The following is a 19,879-nucleotide window of genomic DNA, read 5'->3' as shown; positions in this document are numbered from 1 at the left end:
ACTATACTAAAGTTATTAACCCCTAAACCTCTGGCTTCCCACATCACTAACACTAAATAAATATATTAACCTCTAAACCTAACCCTAACGTAACCCTAACCCTAAGCATAACCCTAGCCCTAACGTAACCCTAAGCCTAAGTCTAACCCTAAGATTTATTTTAATTATATTTAAGTTAGGGGGTGTTAGGGTTATGTTAGGGTTAGGGTTAGATTTAGGCTTAGGGTTACGTTAGGGTTAGGGGTTAATATATTTATGTAGTGATGCGGGAGGGCGGTGGTTTAGGGGTTAATAGGTTTTTTATCTCGGCGGTGTGGGCGGATGGCAGATTAGGGGTTAATAATATTTAAACAGTGTTTGCGATGCGGGAGGGCGGCGGTTTAGGGGTTAATACGTTTATTATAGTGGCGACAATGTTGTGGAGCAGCGGAATAGGGGTTAATACATTTTTTAAGTGGCGGCGATGTCCGGAGTGGCAGATTAGGGGTTCATTAATTTATTATAGTGTTTGCGATGCGGGAGGGCCTCGGTTTAGGGGTTAATAGGTAGTTTATGGGTCTCAGTGTACTTTTTAACACTTTAGTTATGAGTTTTATGCTACAGCTTTGTAACGTAAAGCCTATAACTACTGACTTTAGATGGCGGTATGGATCTTGTGGTTATAGACTGTAACGCTCACTTTTTGGCCTCCCAGGCAAACTTGTAATGCCGGCGCTATGGGAGTCCCATTGAAAAAGGACTTTTTTAAAAGTGCGCTACTGACGTTGTGTGACGGCCAAAAAGGTGTGCAGTACACCTATACCGACAAGACTTGTATTATCGGCATTAGGGAAAACGCATCGTTATGAAGCATAACGATGCTTTTTCACTCATAACGCAAAACTCGTAATCTAGCTGTAAGTGTATTATGAATTCTAAGAACATTTCACCTGCAAACGGCTGGGGAGATAACTCAGTGAGACCTGCAGGGGTAAAATGCTAAGAGAATATAATGAGGATTGAGACAGCACAGAAAGAAATAATAGGCGTTAAAGTGTTTGACCCAATGGAGATGATGGGGTTATTTTTAGGCTAAAAGGGGGGTTTCCATAGGGGTGAAGTGGAACCAGCTCTTTACTGAACCTTATTGGGGTTTGGGAACGAAGATGAGTTGGAGATGTGAGGATTGTGAGAACCTATTGGATGTTCAGGAGAGGTTGGAATATTAGACTTGGTGCTGTGTTGGGTATAACTGAGGTTCCTAGCAGGCAAGAACAGTGATTTTCTATTATTATTATTATTAATAATAATAGTATTTATTTTTGTTATTTGTTATTGATTGTTATTTATTGTTCAATAAATCAAGAGGTGACTTTGTTAACGCACTGTTTCATTGTCTGTTTTTAATGGTGGAATGTAGAGCTCCTAATTATATGATTATGAGAAAACTTCAGACACACCCAGGGACCACCCTTGTCCAAGCCACTCTCTGAAACTGCCAATGTTCATAGGGGTTGATCCCAATCGTTCTAATCATTTTATAGAGAAAACCTCCATTAAAGTCTATGGTGATTTTTGTAGATAAATAATTTAATATGTTTTGTGATCAACCCTATAATTTGTTAATTTTAAACAGAAACATTCAGAGTACAATTTATATTATGTGCACATTCAATCCTTAATAGATTGCTATACACAAAGCATGTGCGGGCATTGTGAAACTGTAATTCCGTTTGTAAGATTTCATTAATAAAATACAGACACCTGTTTGCAACCAAAATAAAAGTTTCAAGTAGGATTTTGATATGTTTGTTCAGGGGAGGGAGGGAAGGATGAGTAGCAGAAAGGGCCCGATTTAGCTGATACTTGCAATAGTGCGTTACACCGTTACCAATGCACCACCGTCTCATGCCAGCTGCCACAAAAGGATCTAAAGTCACCACTAAAGCACAATTACTTAGCATGGGAATATAAAATCACACACTTACTTTTAAAGAGTCCACCAAGTCCTGGACAAGGAAAAGCCTTCTCAGCTCCTTGACAATGCTGTTTGTGTGAACCTGAAGACAGTCTGTGTATTTCTGTATCTGTTCCTGAGAGAGGGAGATTTCCACATCCAGGTAACCCCTGCAAATGTACAAAACAACAATCATGGCATCTGGAAGACATTAGCACCACAACAGACACACTATAGTCAGCAGAACACACACTATAGACAGCAGAACAGACACACTATAGTCAGCAGAACACACACTATAGACAGCAGAACAGACACACTATAGTCAGAAGAACACACACTATAGACAGCAGAACAGACACACTATAGTCAGCAGAACACACACTATAAACAGCAGAACATACACACTATAGTCAGCAGAACACACACTATAAACAGCAGAACATACACACTATAGACAGCAGAACAGACACACTATAGTCAGCAGAACACACACTATAAACAGCAGAACATACACACTATAGTCAGCAGAACACACACTATAAACAGCAGAACAGACACACTATAAACAGCAGAACAGACACACTATAGTCAGCAGAACAGACACACTATAGTCAGCAGAACACACACTATAAACAGCAGAACATACACACTATAGACAGCAGAACAGACACACTATAGACAGCAGAACATACACACTATAGTCAGCAGAACACACACTATAGACAGCAGAACACACACTATAGACAGCAGAACAGACACACTATAAACAGCAGAACATACACACTATAGTCAGCAGAACATACACACTATAAATAGCAGAACATACACACTATAGTCAGCAGAACACACACTATAAACAGCAAAACATACACACTATAGACAGCAGAACACACACTATAAACAGCAAAACATACACACTATAGACAGCAGAACACACACTATAAACAGCAGAACACACACTATAAACAGCAGAACAGACACACTATAAACAGCAGAACAGACACACTATAAACAGCAGAACAGACACACTATAAACAGCAGAACATACACACTATAGTCAGCAGAACACACACTATAAACAGCAGAACAGACACACTATAAACAGCAGAACAGACACACTATAAACAGCAGAACATACACACTATAGACAGCAGAACAGACACTATAGACAGCAGAACAGACACACTATAGTCAGCAGAACACACACTATAAACAGCAGAACATACACACTATAGTCAGCAGAACACACACTATAGACAGCAGAACACACACTATAAACAGCAAAACATACACACTAAAGTCAGCAGAACACACACACTATAAACAGCAGAACAGACACACTATAGACAGCAGAACAGACACACTATAGACAGCAGAACAGACACACTATAGTCAGCAGAACACACACTATAAACAGCAGAACATACACACTATAGACAGCAGAACAGACACACTATAGACAGCAGAACAGACACACTATAGACAGCAGAACAGACACACTATAGACAGCAGAACAGACACACTATAGTCAGCAGAACAGACACACTATAGGCAGCAGAACAGACACACTATAGACAGCAGAACAGACACACTATAGACAGCAGAACAGACACACTATAGACAGCAGAACAGACACACTATAGTCAGCAGAACACACACTATAAACAGCAGAACATACACACTATAGACAGCAGAACAAACACTATAAACAGCAAAACATACACACTATAGTCAGCAGAACACACACTATAAGAAGCAGAACAGACGCACTAGACAGCATAACATACACACTATAAACAGCAAAACATACACACTATAGACAGCAGAACACACACACTATAGTCAGCAGAACAAACACTATAAACAGCAAAACATACACACTATAGACAGCAGAACACACACTATAGACAGCAGAACACACACTATAAACAGCAAAACATACACACTATAGACAGCAGAACACACACTATAGTCAGCAGAACACACACTATAAACAGCAGAACACACACTATAAACAGCAGAACAGACACACTATAAACAGCAGAACAGACACACTATAAACAGCAGAACATACACACTATAGACAGCAGAACATACACACTATAAACAGCAGAACACACACTATAAACAGCAGAACAGACACACTATAAACAGCAGAACAGACACACTATAAACAGCAGAACATACACACTATAGACAGCAGAACATACACACTATAAACAGCAGAACAGACACACTATAGACAGCAGAACTGACACACTATAAACAGCAGAACATACACACTATAGACAGCAGAACATACACACTATAAACAGCAGAACAGACACACTATAGACAGCAGAACAGACACAAAATAGACAGCAGAACAGACACACTATAGACAGCAGAACATACACACTATAAACAGCAGAACAGACACACTATAGACAGCAGAACAGACACACTATAGACAGCAGAACAGACACACTATAGTCAGCAGAACACACACTATAAACAGCAGAACATACACACTATAAACAGCAGAACATACACACTATAAACAGCAGAACATACACACTATAGACAGCAGAACAGACACACTATAGAAAGCAGAACAGACACACTATAGACAGCAGAACAGACACACTATAGACAGCAGAACAGACACACTATAAACAGCAGAACATACACACTATAGACAGCAGAACAGACACACTATAGACAGCAGAACAGACACACTATAGACAGCAGAACAGACACACTATAGTCAGCAGAACAGACACACTATAGACAGCAGAACAGACACACTATAGACAGCAGAACAGACACACTATAGACAGCAGAACAGACACACTATAGACAGCAGAACAGACACACTATAGACAGCAGAACAGACACACTATAGTCAGCAGAACACACACTATAAACAGCAGAACATACACACTATAGACAGCAGAACAAACACTATAAACAGCAAAACATACACACTATAGTCAGCAGAACACACACTATAAGAAGCAGAACAGACGCACTAGACAGCATAACATACACACTATAAACAGCAAAACATACACACTATAGACAGCAGAACACACACACTATAGTCAGCAGAACACACACTATAAACAGCAAAACATACACACTATAGACAGCAGAACACACACTATAGACAGCAGAACACACACTATAAACAGCAAAACATACACACTATAGACAGCAGAACACACACACTATAGTCAGCAGAACACACACACTATAGACAGCAAAACATACACACTATAGTCAGCAGAACACACACACTATAGACAGCAGAACACACACACTATAGACAGCAGAACACACACACTATAGTCAGCAGAACACACACTATAAACAGCAAAACATACACACTATAGACAGCAGAACACACACTATAGACAGCAGAACACACACTATAAACAGCAAAACATACACACTAAAGTCAGCAGAACACACACTATAAACAGCAAAACATACACACTATAGTCAGCAGAACACACACACTATAGTCAGCAGAACACACACTATAAACAGCAAAACATACACACTATAGACAGCAGAACACACACACTATAGTCAGCAGAACACACACTATAAACAGCAAAACAGACACACTATAGACAGCAGAACACACACTATAAACAGCAAAACATACACACTATAGACAGCAGCACACACACACTATAAACAGCAAAACATACACATTATAGACCAGTGATTTGCAACCTTTTTTTTGCCGTGGCACAGTTTTTTACATTAAAAAATCCTGTGGCACACCACCATCCCAAAATTTTACAAAATCACACATTGTAGTGTGCTGTCATGCCATGCCTCCTACAAACTATACATGACATATTGACATTCATTCACAAACAATCATAATGATTGTCTGTGAATGAATGCCAATGTCATGGTTGTAAATGATGCACTGTTGTCAGTCTGCCGCGGCACACCTGAGGATCTCTCACGGCACACTAGTTGAAAAACACTGCTATAGACAGCAGAACACACAAACTATAGTCAGCAGAACACACACTATAAACAGCAAAACAGACACACTATAGACAGCAGAACACACACACTATAGACAGCAGAACACACACACTATAGTCAGCAGAACACACACTATAGACAGCAGAACACACACTATAGACAGCAGAACACACACTATAGTCAGCAGAACAGACACACTATAGTCAGCAGAACATACACACTATAGACAGCAGAACATACACACTATAGACAGCAGAACATACACACTATAGACAGCAGAACATACACACTATAGACAGCAGAACATACACACTATAGACAGCAGAACATACACACTATAGACAGCAGAACATACACACTATAGACAGCAGAACATACACACTATAGACAGCAGAACATACACACTATAGACAGCAGAACAGACACACTATAGACAGCAGAACACACACACTATAGTCAGCAGAACATACACACTATAGTCAGCAGAACACACATTATAGACAGCAGAACACACACACTATAGTCAGCAGAACACACACACTATAGTCAGCAGAACATACACACTATAGACAGCAGAACATACACACTATAGACAGCAGAACACACACACTATAGACAGCAGAACACACACTATAAACAGCAAAACATACACTATAAACAGCAAAACAGACACACTATAGACAGCAGAACAGACACACTATAGACAGCAGAACAGACACACTATAGACAGCAGAACAGACACAGTATAGACAGCAGAACACACACACTATAGACAGCAGAACACACACACTATAGACAGCAGAACATACACACTATAGACAGCAGAACAGACACACTATAGACAGCATAACAGACAAACTATAGACAGCAGAACAGACACACTATAGACAGCAGAACAGACACACTATAGGCAGCAGAACACACACTATAGGCAGCAGAACACACACTATAGGCAGCAGAACAGACACACTATAGACAGCAGAACAGACACACTATAGACAGCAGAACAGACACACTATAGGCAGCAGAACAGACACACTATAGTCAGCAGAACACACACTATAGGCAGCAGAACATACACACTATAGACAGCAGAACAGACACACTATAGACAGCAGAACACACACACTATAGACAGCAGAACAGACACACTATAGGCAGCAGAACAGACACACTATAGGCAGCAGAAAAGACACATTATAGACAAAGGTCTGTAAACGGGTCGAAATGCGGTGCTTATTTGTTATTTTGTGTTCTGTTTTTTCAGTTTTGAGTGCCTGTCTTAATCAGTACCCCCAACTGATGTCGAGGCATCTAGTTATCGGCCAGGAATACCTGGGTGCTGCAATTGTTCGTTACAGATTCTCTGTGTCCTTTTTTCCTTTTCTTGTTTGTAATATTATCCTTATGGTATCCATTTTAACAATTTTTAATTAATTATTTATTAAAGTTATAATTTTAATTTATTCACATAAAAGAGCGGATCGTGCATTCACAAACTCTCTAGTTTGCACTTATTTGGGTGCTAAATTTCTGACATATTGTATTTCCAATGAGGGGAGTAGCACCGGTTAGTTTTACCTGTTAAGCCCTGTATTATTAACATAGTGCCGCACACCTAGCTCACAATTTATACTATAGGCAGTAGTCATTGCACCTTGGGGGCATCAGCAGCAGAACAGACGTACTGTGCAAGGCCGGATTGGCCTACCAGGATACCAGGAGATTTCCCGGTGGGCTGCAGCAGCTGAGGCTGGAAAGCTAAAGTACTGTGCGTAGCCATCATGACACCTCAGAGATGTGGGCAGCAGGTCAGAGGGACACTATGTGTGGGGGGGGGCAGTCATGGCACCTTTATACTTATTTATTTCTGATAGCCCTAGTTACATGAATTACATAATAAGTTATCAGTTGCCTCTTTACTGACTGGCATTGATCACAAGATAAGTTAAAGTAAAAGAAGCTTCACAATAAAATGATTATGCTACAATTGACAATCATTATAAAGTTATTGGTATATGCCTGTCTTTATGCACCTCCTTCCTCTAGCTTTTTAGTTAGTAACATTCACTAATAAACTGATACATTCCAAGATAAATCTCATGAAAGAAATGTAAAATCTTCTGTCTCTCTATTATTTTTAAATAATAAAAAACAATTTGTGTATATAAATAGTTTAAGCACATAAAGAAGCAATACAAAGTGAGTAATGTGCCAGAGCGTGTTATTATTGCATTGTTGCTTGAACATTATATCAGTTCCAGACAAGTAATGCACTAATGGCCTGGAGCTGTGCACTGCATATGTGCGTAGTTACCAATTGCTGACCTTCTTAATGATAGTATCTAGTTCCTCTGAAGCTGAAATTAATATAAATGGACATTAAACTGCTGGGTACAACTACATTTGCCTGGTTACTACTCCTCACCATACTATTGTATATTCTCTTTAAAGCCATTTCCATATTTTAACCCTTTGCAAGTGCTGGTGAGTGAAGTTCTGCATCTTCACACTGGGCACCACCATCTTGGAGATTTCCTCACACACTGTGACAGAAGCAGTGCACACTGACAGATCAGTGACATTGTTCTTAAAGGGACAGTTTACTCAAAAATTTTCTCCCCTTTAATGTGTTCCCAATGATCCACTTTACCTGCTGGAGTGTATTAAATTGTTTACAAGTAGCTCCTTTACCCTTATATTGGCATTTGAAATGGTTGATTTAGCATGTGGTATCACCACCTATTCTGAAAGTTTGTGGCCGCGCGTACCAGCTATAGATAAGCTTTGTAAACACAGCCAGCAGAAGAAATTACACTCCCAGTGGGATATAGCAGAGATAAGGTAATAAAATGTTGATTTTCCATTGTTCTCTAAAAGTACTGGTGATTGTTTTAAGGACAGATATAAGATAAAGAAGCAGGTATATGTGCACAATGTGATACAGTAATGAGATCTAATTATACCTACAAGCTCAACCCATTTTATTAGGTTGTGGCTTCAAAACACAAAATCAGAGCTTTAATATGCACAAATAAGCCTTAAAAAGCTAATTTTCATACATTTTTTACTCTACAGTTGGTAAAAAAAGCAATTGTAAACACATTAAGGGAAAAACTATTTTACAGTATACTGTCCCTTTAAGACTTCAGTATAAAGTGTAGAATACAGAGCAGGAGCTGTATGCTTTGCAAATGTGTAAAGCCTCTGTTTTCTGTTGTGCAGCTAAACCAAAGTACAAGGCACAGCTGTCAAAAAGCTGATGACATCACTGATCTGTGAAAGTGAGCTGCTTCTATCACATTATGCAATAATCCGCAAGCTACACGATGGCGGCACCCAGTATAAAGATACGGGTAATCGAATGTTATCAGAATTGCAGGGTTTTAGAACAAACTGTTTGTAAAACATTTTTTGAGCACACGTACTTGAATGGATGCCCTTCGTCGGTTTTCTGTACGGCCTGTAAGACTGATTTGTAGATTCTGAAGCTGATTGTGGCTGAGAGAGCTGCTAGTGCGAGGTAAGCGATGACGCTCACTACACTAAACTGAGTTAGTGAGAAGAGCATGAGTAGAACGCTTCCGAAGACAATCACCGTCTGCTTCACGTCTCGCCAGTATAACAAGTCAATAGCTGCAGAGAACGACAAAATGAAATGGTGTTAGACCCAATATCATACAAGCTGCTTGATAACATTTATATTTTACTGAGCCACCAACGCTAATGGAGAGACTAGATACGTAAGTTTATTACTTATTGATTAATATACATTTATTAGAAATAACAATAAAAAATATAGCCCATCTGCTTGCAGCACTACCAGAAATTAAACGGACAGTCAACACCAGAATTTTTGTTGTCTAAAAAGATAGATAATCCCTTTATTACCCATTCCCCAGTTTTGCAAAACCAACACTGTTATATTAATACACTTTTTACCTCTGTTCGGACACCTAGGTAAATTCACGTGCATGAGCGCAATGTTATCAAGGTGATCTAATGCCCTCTAGTGGTGAAAAACTGTCAAAATGCATTCATATAAGGAATAGGTGTAAGAAATTAGCATATGAGCCTACTTAGGTTTAGCTTTCAACTAAGAATACCAAGAGAACAAAGCAAAATTGGTGATAAAAGTAAATTGGAAAGTTGTTTAAAATTACATGCCCTATTTGAATCCTAAAAGTTTATTTTGGACTTGACTGTCCCTTTAATGAGATAATGAATAGATACACAAATGACAATGACAGTGCAGAATATAACACACAATTGTACTTTGTTGTTGGTGTATATATTGAACAAAAAATATTCGGCTAGATTACGAGTTTTGGGTTATGAGCGGCTCTGTGCTAACTTGCAAGTTATTGTCACCGCTCACCTCCCTATAGTGCTGCTATTACAGGTTTGCAAAAACCCGGCGTTAGCAGGCAATTTGTGAGTGTTGAGCAAAATTGAGCTCCATACCGCACTCCAATACCAGCGCTGCTGTGAGCTGGTTTTACACACTCGTGCACGATTTCCCCATAGGCATCAATGGGGAGAGCCGGCTGAAAAAAAGCCTAACAACTGCAATAAAGGAGCGTAAAGCTCCGTAACGCAGCCCCATTGATTCCTATGGGGAAAGAAAATTTATGTTTACACCTAACACCCTAATATAAACCCCAAGTCTAAACACCCCTAATCTGCCACCCTGACATCGCCGACACCTACATTACACTTATTAACCCCTAATCTGCTGCCCCCAATGTCGCTGCCACCTACTTACAGTTATTAACCCCTAAACTGCTGCCCCCAACGTTGTCGCTACCTACCTCGCAAAACGCGTCAGATAGGAGCTTACCCAGTGTTTCATGAAGAAGCCTGTTCCTGAATAAACCTGTTTGGATCCACTGAGAGTTTCAGCGTCTCCTTTTTGCTCATCTTACTACACTTATTAACCCCTAATCTGCTGCCCTGAATGTCGCCGCCACTATACTATACTATACCCCTAACCCTAACACCCACTAACTTTAACTTAATTAAAATAAATCTAAATACAATTACTATTATTACCTAAATAATTCCTATTTAAAACTAAATACTTACCTGTAAAATAAACCCTAAGCTAGCTACAATATAACTAATAGTTACATTGTAGCTAGCTTAGGTTTTATTTTTATTTCACAGCTAAGTCTGTATTTATTTTAACTAGGTAGACTAGTTAGTATTTATTTTAACTAGGTAGACTAGTTAGTAAATAGTTATTAACTATTTACTAACTACCTAGTTAAAATAAATACAAATTTACCTGTAAAATAAAACCTAACCTTACACTACAATTAAATAAATTACATTAATTAAATACAATTAACTAAATTACAAAAACAAACAAACACTAAATTACACAAAATAAAAAAGAAATGGTCAAATATTTAAACTAATTACACCTAATCTAATAGCCCTATCAAAATAAAAAAGCCCCCCCAAAATAAAAAAAAACCCTAGCATAAACTAAACTACCAATAGTCCTTAAAAGGGCCTTTTGCGGGGCATTGCCCCAAAGAAATCAGCTCTTTTACCTGTAAAAAAAATACACCCCCCAACAGTAAAACCCACCACCAACACAACCAAACCCCCCAAATAAAAATCTATCTAAAAAACCTAAGCTCCCCATTGCCCTGAAAAGGGCATTTGGATGGGCATTGCCCTTAAAAGGGAATTTAGCTCTTTTTCAGCCCAAACCCTAATCGTAAAATAAAACCCACCCAATAAACCCTTAAAAAAACCTAACACTAACCCCCGAAGATCCACTTAAAGTTTTTGAAGACCGGACATCCATCCTCAACGAAGCGGCAGAAGTCCTCAGCGAAGCCAGCAGAAGTCTTCATCCAGGCTGGCCGAAGTCTTCATCCAAGCCGGCAGAAGTCTTCATCCAGACGGCATCTTCTATCTTCATCCATCCGGCACGGAGCGGCTCCATCTTCAAGACATCCGGCGCGGAGCATCCTCTTCTTATGACGGCGACTGAAGAATGAAGGTTCCTTTAAGGGACGTCATCCATAGAATTCTATCAGCCAATAGAACAGCTAATTGAATGCAAGCTCAATCCTATTGGCTGATTGGATCAGCCAATAGGTTTTTTTCACCTTTAATTCAGATTGGCTGATAGAATTCAGCCAATCGGAATTCAAGGGACGCCATCTTGGATGACGTCCCTTAAAGGAACCTTCATTCTTCAGTCACCGTCGTAAGAAGAGGATGTAGGTTTTTATTTGGGGGGTTTGGTTGTGTGGGTGGTGGGTTTTACTGTTGGGGGGTTGTTTGTATTTTTTTTTTACAGGTAAAAGAGCTGATTTATTTGGGGCAATGCCCTGCAAAAGGCCCCTTTAAGGGCTATTGGTAGTGTAGTTTAGTTTAGGCTAGGTTTATTTTTTGGGGGGGGCTTTTTTATTTTGATAGGGCTATTAGATTAGGTGTAATTAGTTTAAATATTTGATCATTTCGGGACTTTGTCGCGAAATGATCAAATATTTAAACTAATTACACCTAATCTAATAGCGTAATTAGTTTAAATATTTGATCATTTCGCGACAAAGTCCCGATAACACTAGAAGATTGTTAAATATATTTTTTGAAGTAGGTCGGCTCGGTCTTCCATGCGCTGCAGTATCACTTGACGCTGAGAAAGCGTTTGACCGAGTCGACTGGCTATATATGAGAGAGGTCTTGATGCACTTTGGGTTCACGTCATCTATTTGCACTAAAATCTTTGCGCTCTATTCCAACCCCTCAGCTCGAGTGAGAGGATTAGGGTTCCTGTCTCCTGAATTCAAAATCACAAACGGTACCCGGCAAGGGTGTCCGTTGTCCCCCTTGCTTTTTGCTCTTATGATGGAGCCACTTGCGGAGGCTATTAGGATGTCTAGTGAAATAAAGGGAATTACATTACATGGTACTACCCAAAAGGTAGTTTTATTCGCAGATGACCTGACTGTGTTAGTTACCAACCCATTAGAATCACTACCAAAATTATTCGATCTATTAGAAACTTTTTCCAACATTAGCATGTACAAGCTTAACTACTCTAAAACTGAGGCATTCACCTTAAACATCTCCAATTTAGACTTCCAGATTCTAAAGCGTCGATTCCCTTTTGTTTGGTCCTCCACGCGGCTAAAACACTTGGGAGTCTATCTATCGCAAAATATTTCTACCATTATATCGTCTAATTTTCATCCCCTATTATGTAAGTCTAAAGAATATTTTGTAAAATGGGACTCACATACTATTTCTTGGTGGGGTAGGATAGCCGCCATTAAAATGAACCTCCTACCAAAACTGACTTACCTTTTCCGATGTTTACCTCTCCCTATTCCCAAGAACATAATTTCACAGTTCCAACGAATGTGTAATAATTTTATTTGGAAATGTAAGCGCCCTAGAGTAGCGATGAAAACCATGACATATCCAATACTAGGTGGCGGAGCAGCAGCTCCCAATATAATGGTTTACCATGAAGCTTCTAGGTTGGCTCATATCACGGCCTGGGGGCTGGAGTCCTCTGAAAGTAGATGGGCAGAGCTTGAGCAGGCGTCTCTACCAAAGGGACTTAACCTATGGGATCTTATCTGGATCCCAAAACATTCCAGGAAACCAGAACTAGGTCTAAACTACATCATAGCTACTAACTTAAAGTTTTGGGATAAAATTCACCATAGAAATGCTATAGCTCCACATCCCTCCCTGACCCACTCTATCGCCGGCCTTTTGGGGGCCTTAGCAGATTCACATCCCCAGGAGTTGAAGGCACTACAGATTCGGAGTGTAGAGGACTTGATCTCGGATACGGGTCTACTCTCAGTCACGCTTTTTCAAAGCAGATTTTCCCCTTCACCCCTGATGAGTTTCGAGTTCTTTCGACTACGAAACTTTCTGCGTGTGTGGGGTTTTACCTCGGGACCTCTAAGAACCCGAACTTTGTGGGAGAAACTTTGGGACGCAAAATATCTCGCCCCAAAGGTATTCTCTCTGGCATACTCCGCCCTCATACAAGCACCTATATATAACAAATCTTTCTATATCGTGCATTGGGAGGGTGCTCTGCACTTCAACGCTTCTGAAGAAGAGTGGAGATTTGCAACCCTGTTAACAAAAAACGCGGTTCATAGTACTACCTATTTTGAACTTTATTTTAAGATCCTGACACAATGGCATTACACTCCCTTACGCCTATTTCAGATCTCCAAAACAAACTCCTCTATGTGCTGGAGGGGATGCGGCAAAGTGGGATCCCCTGCCCATATGTGGTGGGAGTGTCCTAAGATTCAGAGAATTTGGACCAGGGCATTCTATTACTGCACCAAACTAGGTTTGGTGGAATCCAATCGGCCAGCTGTGGCACTATTCCATATATTCTCTGACAAGATATCTCGACACTTAAAATACCTGTGCATCTATATTTTCATGTCTGTTAAACTAAATATCGCCAAGGCATGGCTCCAACCTAAGGGCCCTAGATGGAACCAGATTAAGTCTACAATGGTGCATATTGAAACTATGGAATGCGCGGTCTTTGCAGCCAACAACAAAATCCCGATTCATTGTCTATGCTGGGAAGCTTGGCGACAATGCCTAGAAGGAGAGATTACCACGTGCTAACTCTGCCTTATGTTTTAAGTAATAGGACTTTAGATGACACCAGACATTGGGTGTGGAGACTGACCACCGGTGGGTTCTCCTGTAGAGATTTAGTGCCTTTGGGAAACTTAGAACCAGAGATAGGGAGTCACTCTCCTACCTGCCCTCCTCACTCTTTACCTCCCTCCCCCCCCCCCCCCTTTTTTTTTTTTTTTTTTTTTTCTTTTCTTTTCTCTTTTCTCTCTCTTCCCCCCTTTCCCTCCCCTTCTTTCCCTAAACTATGTGGTATACTTTTGGCGAGTTGCTCTTTCTCTCGCTTGATATCAATATTCAATAACCAACTCGTTAGTTTATGTTTATATAATAAAGTGTTGTTTATTGACTGTTAATGAATCACTATGTCTAGTACTACAAAAGTAAAAATTATATGAGGTTTGTTTTATGTTGGAACTCTATTTATGATTTCATATTGTCTAACATTACTCTGTTATTGGAAACTATTGTACAATATGTTACTAGTGACCTGTACCTGATAACTACTGAGCTTTTACTGTATAATGATGTCTCCTGTTGTTATATGAGTTTCGTCTTTTAATATATTTGTATGTTTTTTTTTGCCATAAACCTCAATAAAAACCATTTAAACAAAAAAAAAAAATATTTGATCATTTCTTTTTTATTTTGTGTAATTTAGTGTTTTGTTTTTTTTGTAATTTAGTTAATTGTATTTCATTAATGTAATTTATTTAATTGTAGTGTAATGTTAGGTGTTAGTGTAAGACAGGTTAGGTTTTATTTTACAGGTAAATTTGTATTTATTTTAACTAGGTAGTTAGTAAATAGTTAATAACTATTTACTAACTAGTCTACCTAGTTAAAATGAATACAAACTTAGCTGTGAAATAAAAATAAAACCTAAGATAGCTACAATGTAACTATTAGTTATATTGTAGCTAGCTTATTGTTTATTTTACAGGTAAGTATTTAGTTTTAAATAGGAATTATTTAGTTAATAAGTAGGTTTTATTTAGATTCATTTTAATTATGTTCAAGTTAGTGGGTGTTAGGGCTAGACTTAGGGTTAGGTTTAGCGGTTAATAACTTTAGTATAGTGGCGGCGATGTCCGGAGCAGCAGATCAGGGGTTAATAATTTTATTTTAGTGTTTGCGATGCGGGAGGGCCTCGGTTTAGGGGTTAATAGGTAGTTTATGGGTGTTAGTGTACTTTTTAGCACTTTAGTTATGAGTTTTATGTTACAGCTTTGTAGCGCAAGACTCATAACTACTGACTTTCAGTTTACGGTATGGATCTTGACGGTATAGGCTGTACCGCTCACTTTTTGGCCGGACAGGCAAACTCGTAATACCGGCGCTATGGAAGTCTCATTGAAAAAGGACTTTTTGAAAGCTGTGGTAGTTACGTTGCGTTACAGCCAAAAAAGTGTGCAGTACAGAAATACTTGCAAGACTCGTTAATACCAGCGGTAGTGAAAAAGAACCATAATGCTGCTTTTTCACCTATAACGCAAAACTCGTAATCTAGCCGTTTGTTAGTTGTTAGTTTCTTATTGTTTTTGTCAAAACCGATATGTTTTATGGCAAAGTAATATTACTGATTATTAAAGTCTTAGGCCTAGATTTGGAGTTTGGCGTTAGCCGTGAAAACCAGCGTTAGAGGCTCCTAACGCTGGTTTTAGGCTACCTCCGGTATTTGGAGTCACTCAAAAAAGGGTCTAACGCTCACTTTTCAGCCGCGACTTTTCCATACCGCAGATCCCCTTACGTCATTTGCGTATCCTATCTTTTCAATGGGATCTTTCTAACTCCGGTATTTAGAGTCGTGTCTGAAGTGAGCGTTAGACATCTAACGACAAAACTCCAGCCGCAGGAAAAAAGTCAGTAGTTAAGAGCTTTCTGGGCTAACGCCGGTTTATAAAGCTCTTAACTACTGTACTCTAAAGTACACTAACACCCATAAACTACCTATGTACCCCTAAACCGAGGTCCCCCCACATCGCCGCCACTCGATTAAATTTTTTTAACCCCTAATCTGCCGACCGCCACCTACGTTATCCTTATGTACCCCTAATCTGCTGCCCCTAACGCCGCCGACCCCTGTATTATATTTATTAACCCCTAACCTGCCCCCCACAACGTCGCGGCCAGCTACCTACACCTATTAACCCCTAATCTGCCGACCGCAAAGCGCCGCCACCTACGTTATACTTATGTACCCCTAATCTGCTGCCCCTAACACCGCCGACCCCTGTATTATATTTATTAACCCCTAACCTGCCCCCCACAACGTCGCCGCCAGCTACCTACACCTATTAACCCCTAATCTGCCGACCGGACCGCGCCGCTATTATTATAAAGTTATTAACCCCTAATCCGCCTCACTAACCCTATAATAAATAGTATTAATAGTATTAACCCCTAATCTGCCCTCCCTAACATCGCCGACACCTAACTTCAAACATTAACCCCTAATCTGCCGACTGGAGCTCACCGCTATTCTAATAAATGTATTAACCCCTAAAGCTAACCCTAACACTAACACCCCCCTAAGTTAAATATAATTTAAATCTAACGAAATTAATTAACTCTTATTAAATAAATTATTCCTATTTAAAGCTAAATACTTACCTGTAAAATAAATCCTAATATAGCTACAATATAAATTATAATTATATTATAGCTATTTTAGGATTTATATTTATTTTACAGGTAACTTTGTATTTATTTTAACCAGGTACAATAGCTATTAAATAGTTAAGAACTATTTAATAGCTAAAATAGTTAAAATAATTACAAATTTACCTGTAAAATAAATCCTAACCTAAGTTACAATTAAACCTAACACTACACTATCAATAAATTAATTAAATAAACTACCTACAATTACGTACAATTAACCTAAAACTACACTATCAATAAATTAATTAAATACAATTCCTACAAATAAATACAATTAAATAAACTAGCTAAAGTACAAAAAATAAAAAAGAACTAAGTTACAAAAAATAAAAAAATATTTACAAACATAATAAAAATATTACAACAATTTTAAACTAATTACACCTACTCTAAGCCCCCTAATAAAATAACAAAGCCCCCCAAAATAAAAAAAATGCCCTACCCTATTCTAAATTACTAAAGTTCAAAGCTCTTTTACCTTACCAGCCCTGAACAGGGCCCTTTGCGGGGCATGCCCCAAGAAGTTCAGCTCCCCGAGTCTAAACACCCCTAACCTTACACTTATTAACCCCTATTCTGCCGCCCCCGCTATCGCTGACCCCTGCATATTATTATTAACCCCTAATCTGCCGCTCTGTAAACCGCCGCTACTTACATTATCCCTATGTACCCCTAATCTGCTGCCCTAACATCGCCGACCCCTATATTATATTTATTAACCCCTAATCTGCCCCCCACAACGTCGCCTCCACCTGCCTACACTTATTAACCCCTAATCTGCGGACCGGACCGCACCGCTATTATTATAAAGTTATTAACCCCTAATCCGCCTCACTAACCCTATAATAAATAGTATTAACCCCTAATCTGCCCTCCCTAACATCGCCGACACCTAACTTCAAACATTAACCCCTAATCTGCCGACTGGAGCTCACCGCTATTCTAATAAATGTATTAACCCCTAAAGCTAAGTCTAACCCTAACACTAACACCCCCCTAAATTAAATATAATTTAAATCTAATGAAATTAATTAATCTTACCAGCCCTGAACAGGGCCCTTTGCGGGGCATGCCCCAAGAAGTTCAGCTCTTTTGCCTGTAAAAAAAAAACATACAATACCCAAGCCCCCCAACATTACAACCCACCACCCACATACCCCTAATCTAACCCAAACCCCCCTTAAATAAACCTAACACTAAGCCCCTGAAGATCTTCCTACCTTGTCTTCACCTCACCGGGTTCACCGATCTGTACAGAAGAGCTCCTCCGATGTCCTGATCCAAGCCCAAGCGGGGGGCTGAAGAGGTCCATGATCCGGCTGAAGTCTTCATCCTGGCCGACGACTGAACGACGAATGACGGTTCCTTTAAATGACGTCATCCAAGATGGCGTCCCTCGAATTCCGATTGGGATTAGGATTCTATCAGCCAATCGGAATTAAGGTAGGAATATTCTGATTGGCTGATGGAATCAGCCAATCAGAATCAAGTTCAATCCGATTGGCTGATCGGAACAGCCAATAGAATGCGAGCTCAATCTGATTGGCTGATTGGATCAGCCAATCGGATTGAACTTGATTCTGATTGGCTGATTCCATCAGCCAATCAGAATATTCCTACCTTAATTCCGATTGGCTGATAGAATCCTATCAGCCAATCGGAATTCGAGGGACGCCATCTTGGATGACGTCATTTAAAGGAACCGTTTTTCGTCGTTCAGTCGTCGGCCAGGATGGATGTTCCGCGTCGGAGGTCTTCAGGATGCTGCTGCTTCGCTCCGGATGGATGCCGCTTGGATGAAGACTTCAATCGGATGGAAGACCTCTTCTGCCCCGCTTGGATGAAGACTTCAGCCGGATCATGGACCTCTTCAGCCCCCTGCTTGGGCTTGGATCAGGACATCGGAGGAGCTCTTCTGGACAGATCGGTGAACCCGGTGAGGTGAAGACAAGGTAGGAAGATCTTCAGGGGCTTAGTGTTAGGTTTATTTAAGGGGGGTTTGGGTTAGATTAGGGGTATGTGGGTGGTGGGTTGTAATGTTGGGGGGCTTGGGTATTGTATGTTTTTTTTTTACAGGCAAAAGAGCTGAACTTCTTGGGGCATGCCCCGCAAAGGGCCCTGTTCAGGGCTGGTAAGGTTAATTAATTTCATTAGATTTAAATTATATTTAACTTAGGGGGGTGTTAGTGTTAGGGTTAGACTTAGCTTTAGGGGTTAATACATTTATTAGAATAGCGGTGAGCTCCAGTCGGCAGATTAGGGGTTAATGTTTGAAGTTAGGTGTCGGCGATGTTAGGGAGGGCAGATTAGGGGTTAATACTATTTATTATAGGGTTAGTGAGGCGGATTAGGGGTTAATAACTTTATAATAATAGCGGTGCGGTCCGGTCCGCAGATTAGGGGTTAATAAGTGTAGGCAGGTGGAGGCGACGTTGTGGGGGGCAGATTAGGGGTTAATAAATATAATATAGGGGTCGGCGATGTTAGGGCAGCAGATTAGGGGTACATAGGGATAATGTAAGTAGCGGCGGTTTACAGAGCGGCAGATTAGGGGTTAATAATAATATGCAGGGGTCAGCGATAGCGGGGGCGGCAGAATAGGGGTTAATAAGTGTAAGGTTAGGGGTGTTTAGACTC

The 19,879-nt window shown here is 39.9% G+C and overlaps 1 protein-coding gene across 2 annotated transcripts in view; it reads right to left on the bottom strand.

Moving 5' to 3' along the window:
• Positions 1-19,879, bottom strand: part of RTN1 (reticulon 1) — a 296,655-nt gene that overhangs the window by 13,838 nt on the left and 262,938 nt on the right. For both annotated transcript variants that reach the window (XM_053697303.1, XM_053697304.1), the window contains 2 exons: positions 9,358-9,565; positions 1,968-2,106 (listed from right to left, as the gene is read on the bottom strand). In XM_053697303.1, coding sequence (XP_053553278.1) covers positions 1,968-2,106; positions 9,358-9,565 — 347 coding nt within the window. The remainder of the gene's footprint in view (positions 1-1,967; positions 2,107-9,357; positions 9,566-19,879) is intronic.

The sequence above is a fragment of the Bombina bombina genome, chromosome 1 (genome assembly GCF_027579735.1).
Source record: "Bombina bombina isolate aBomBom1 chromosome 1, aBomBom1.pri, whole genome shotgun sequence".
Lineage (NCBI taxonomy): Eukaryota > Metazoa > Chordata > Amphibia > Anura > Bombinatoridae > Bombina > Bombina bombina.
The sequence above is the reverse complement of the archived record's forward strand: the minus strand, read 5'-3'. Positions and strand labels throughout refer to the sequence as shown.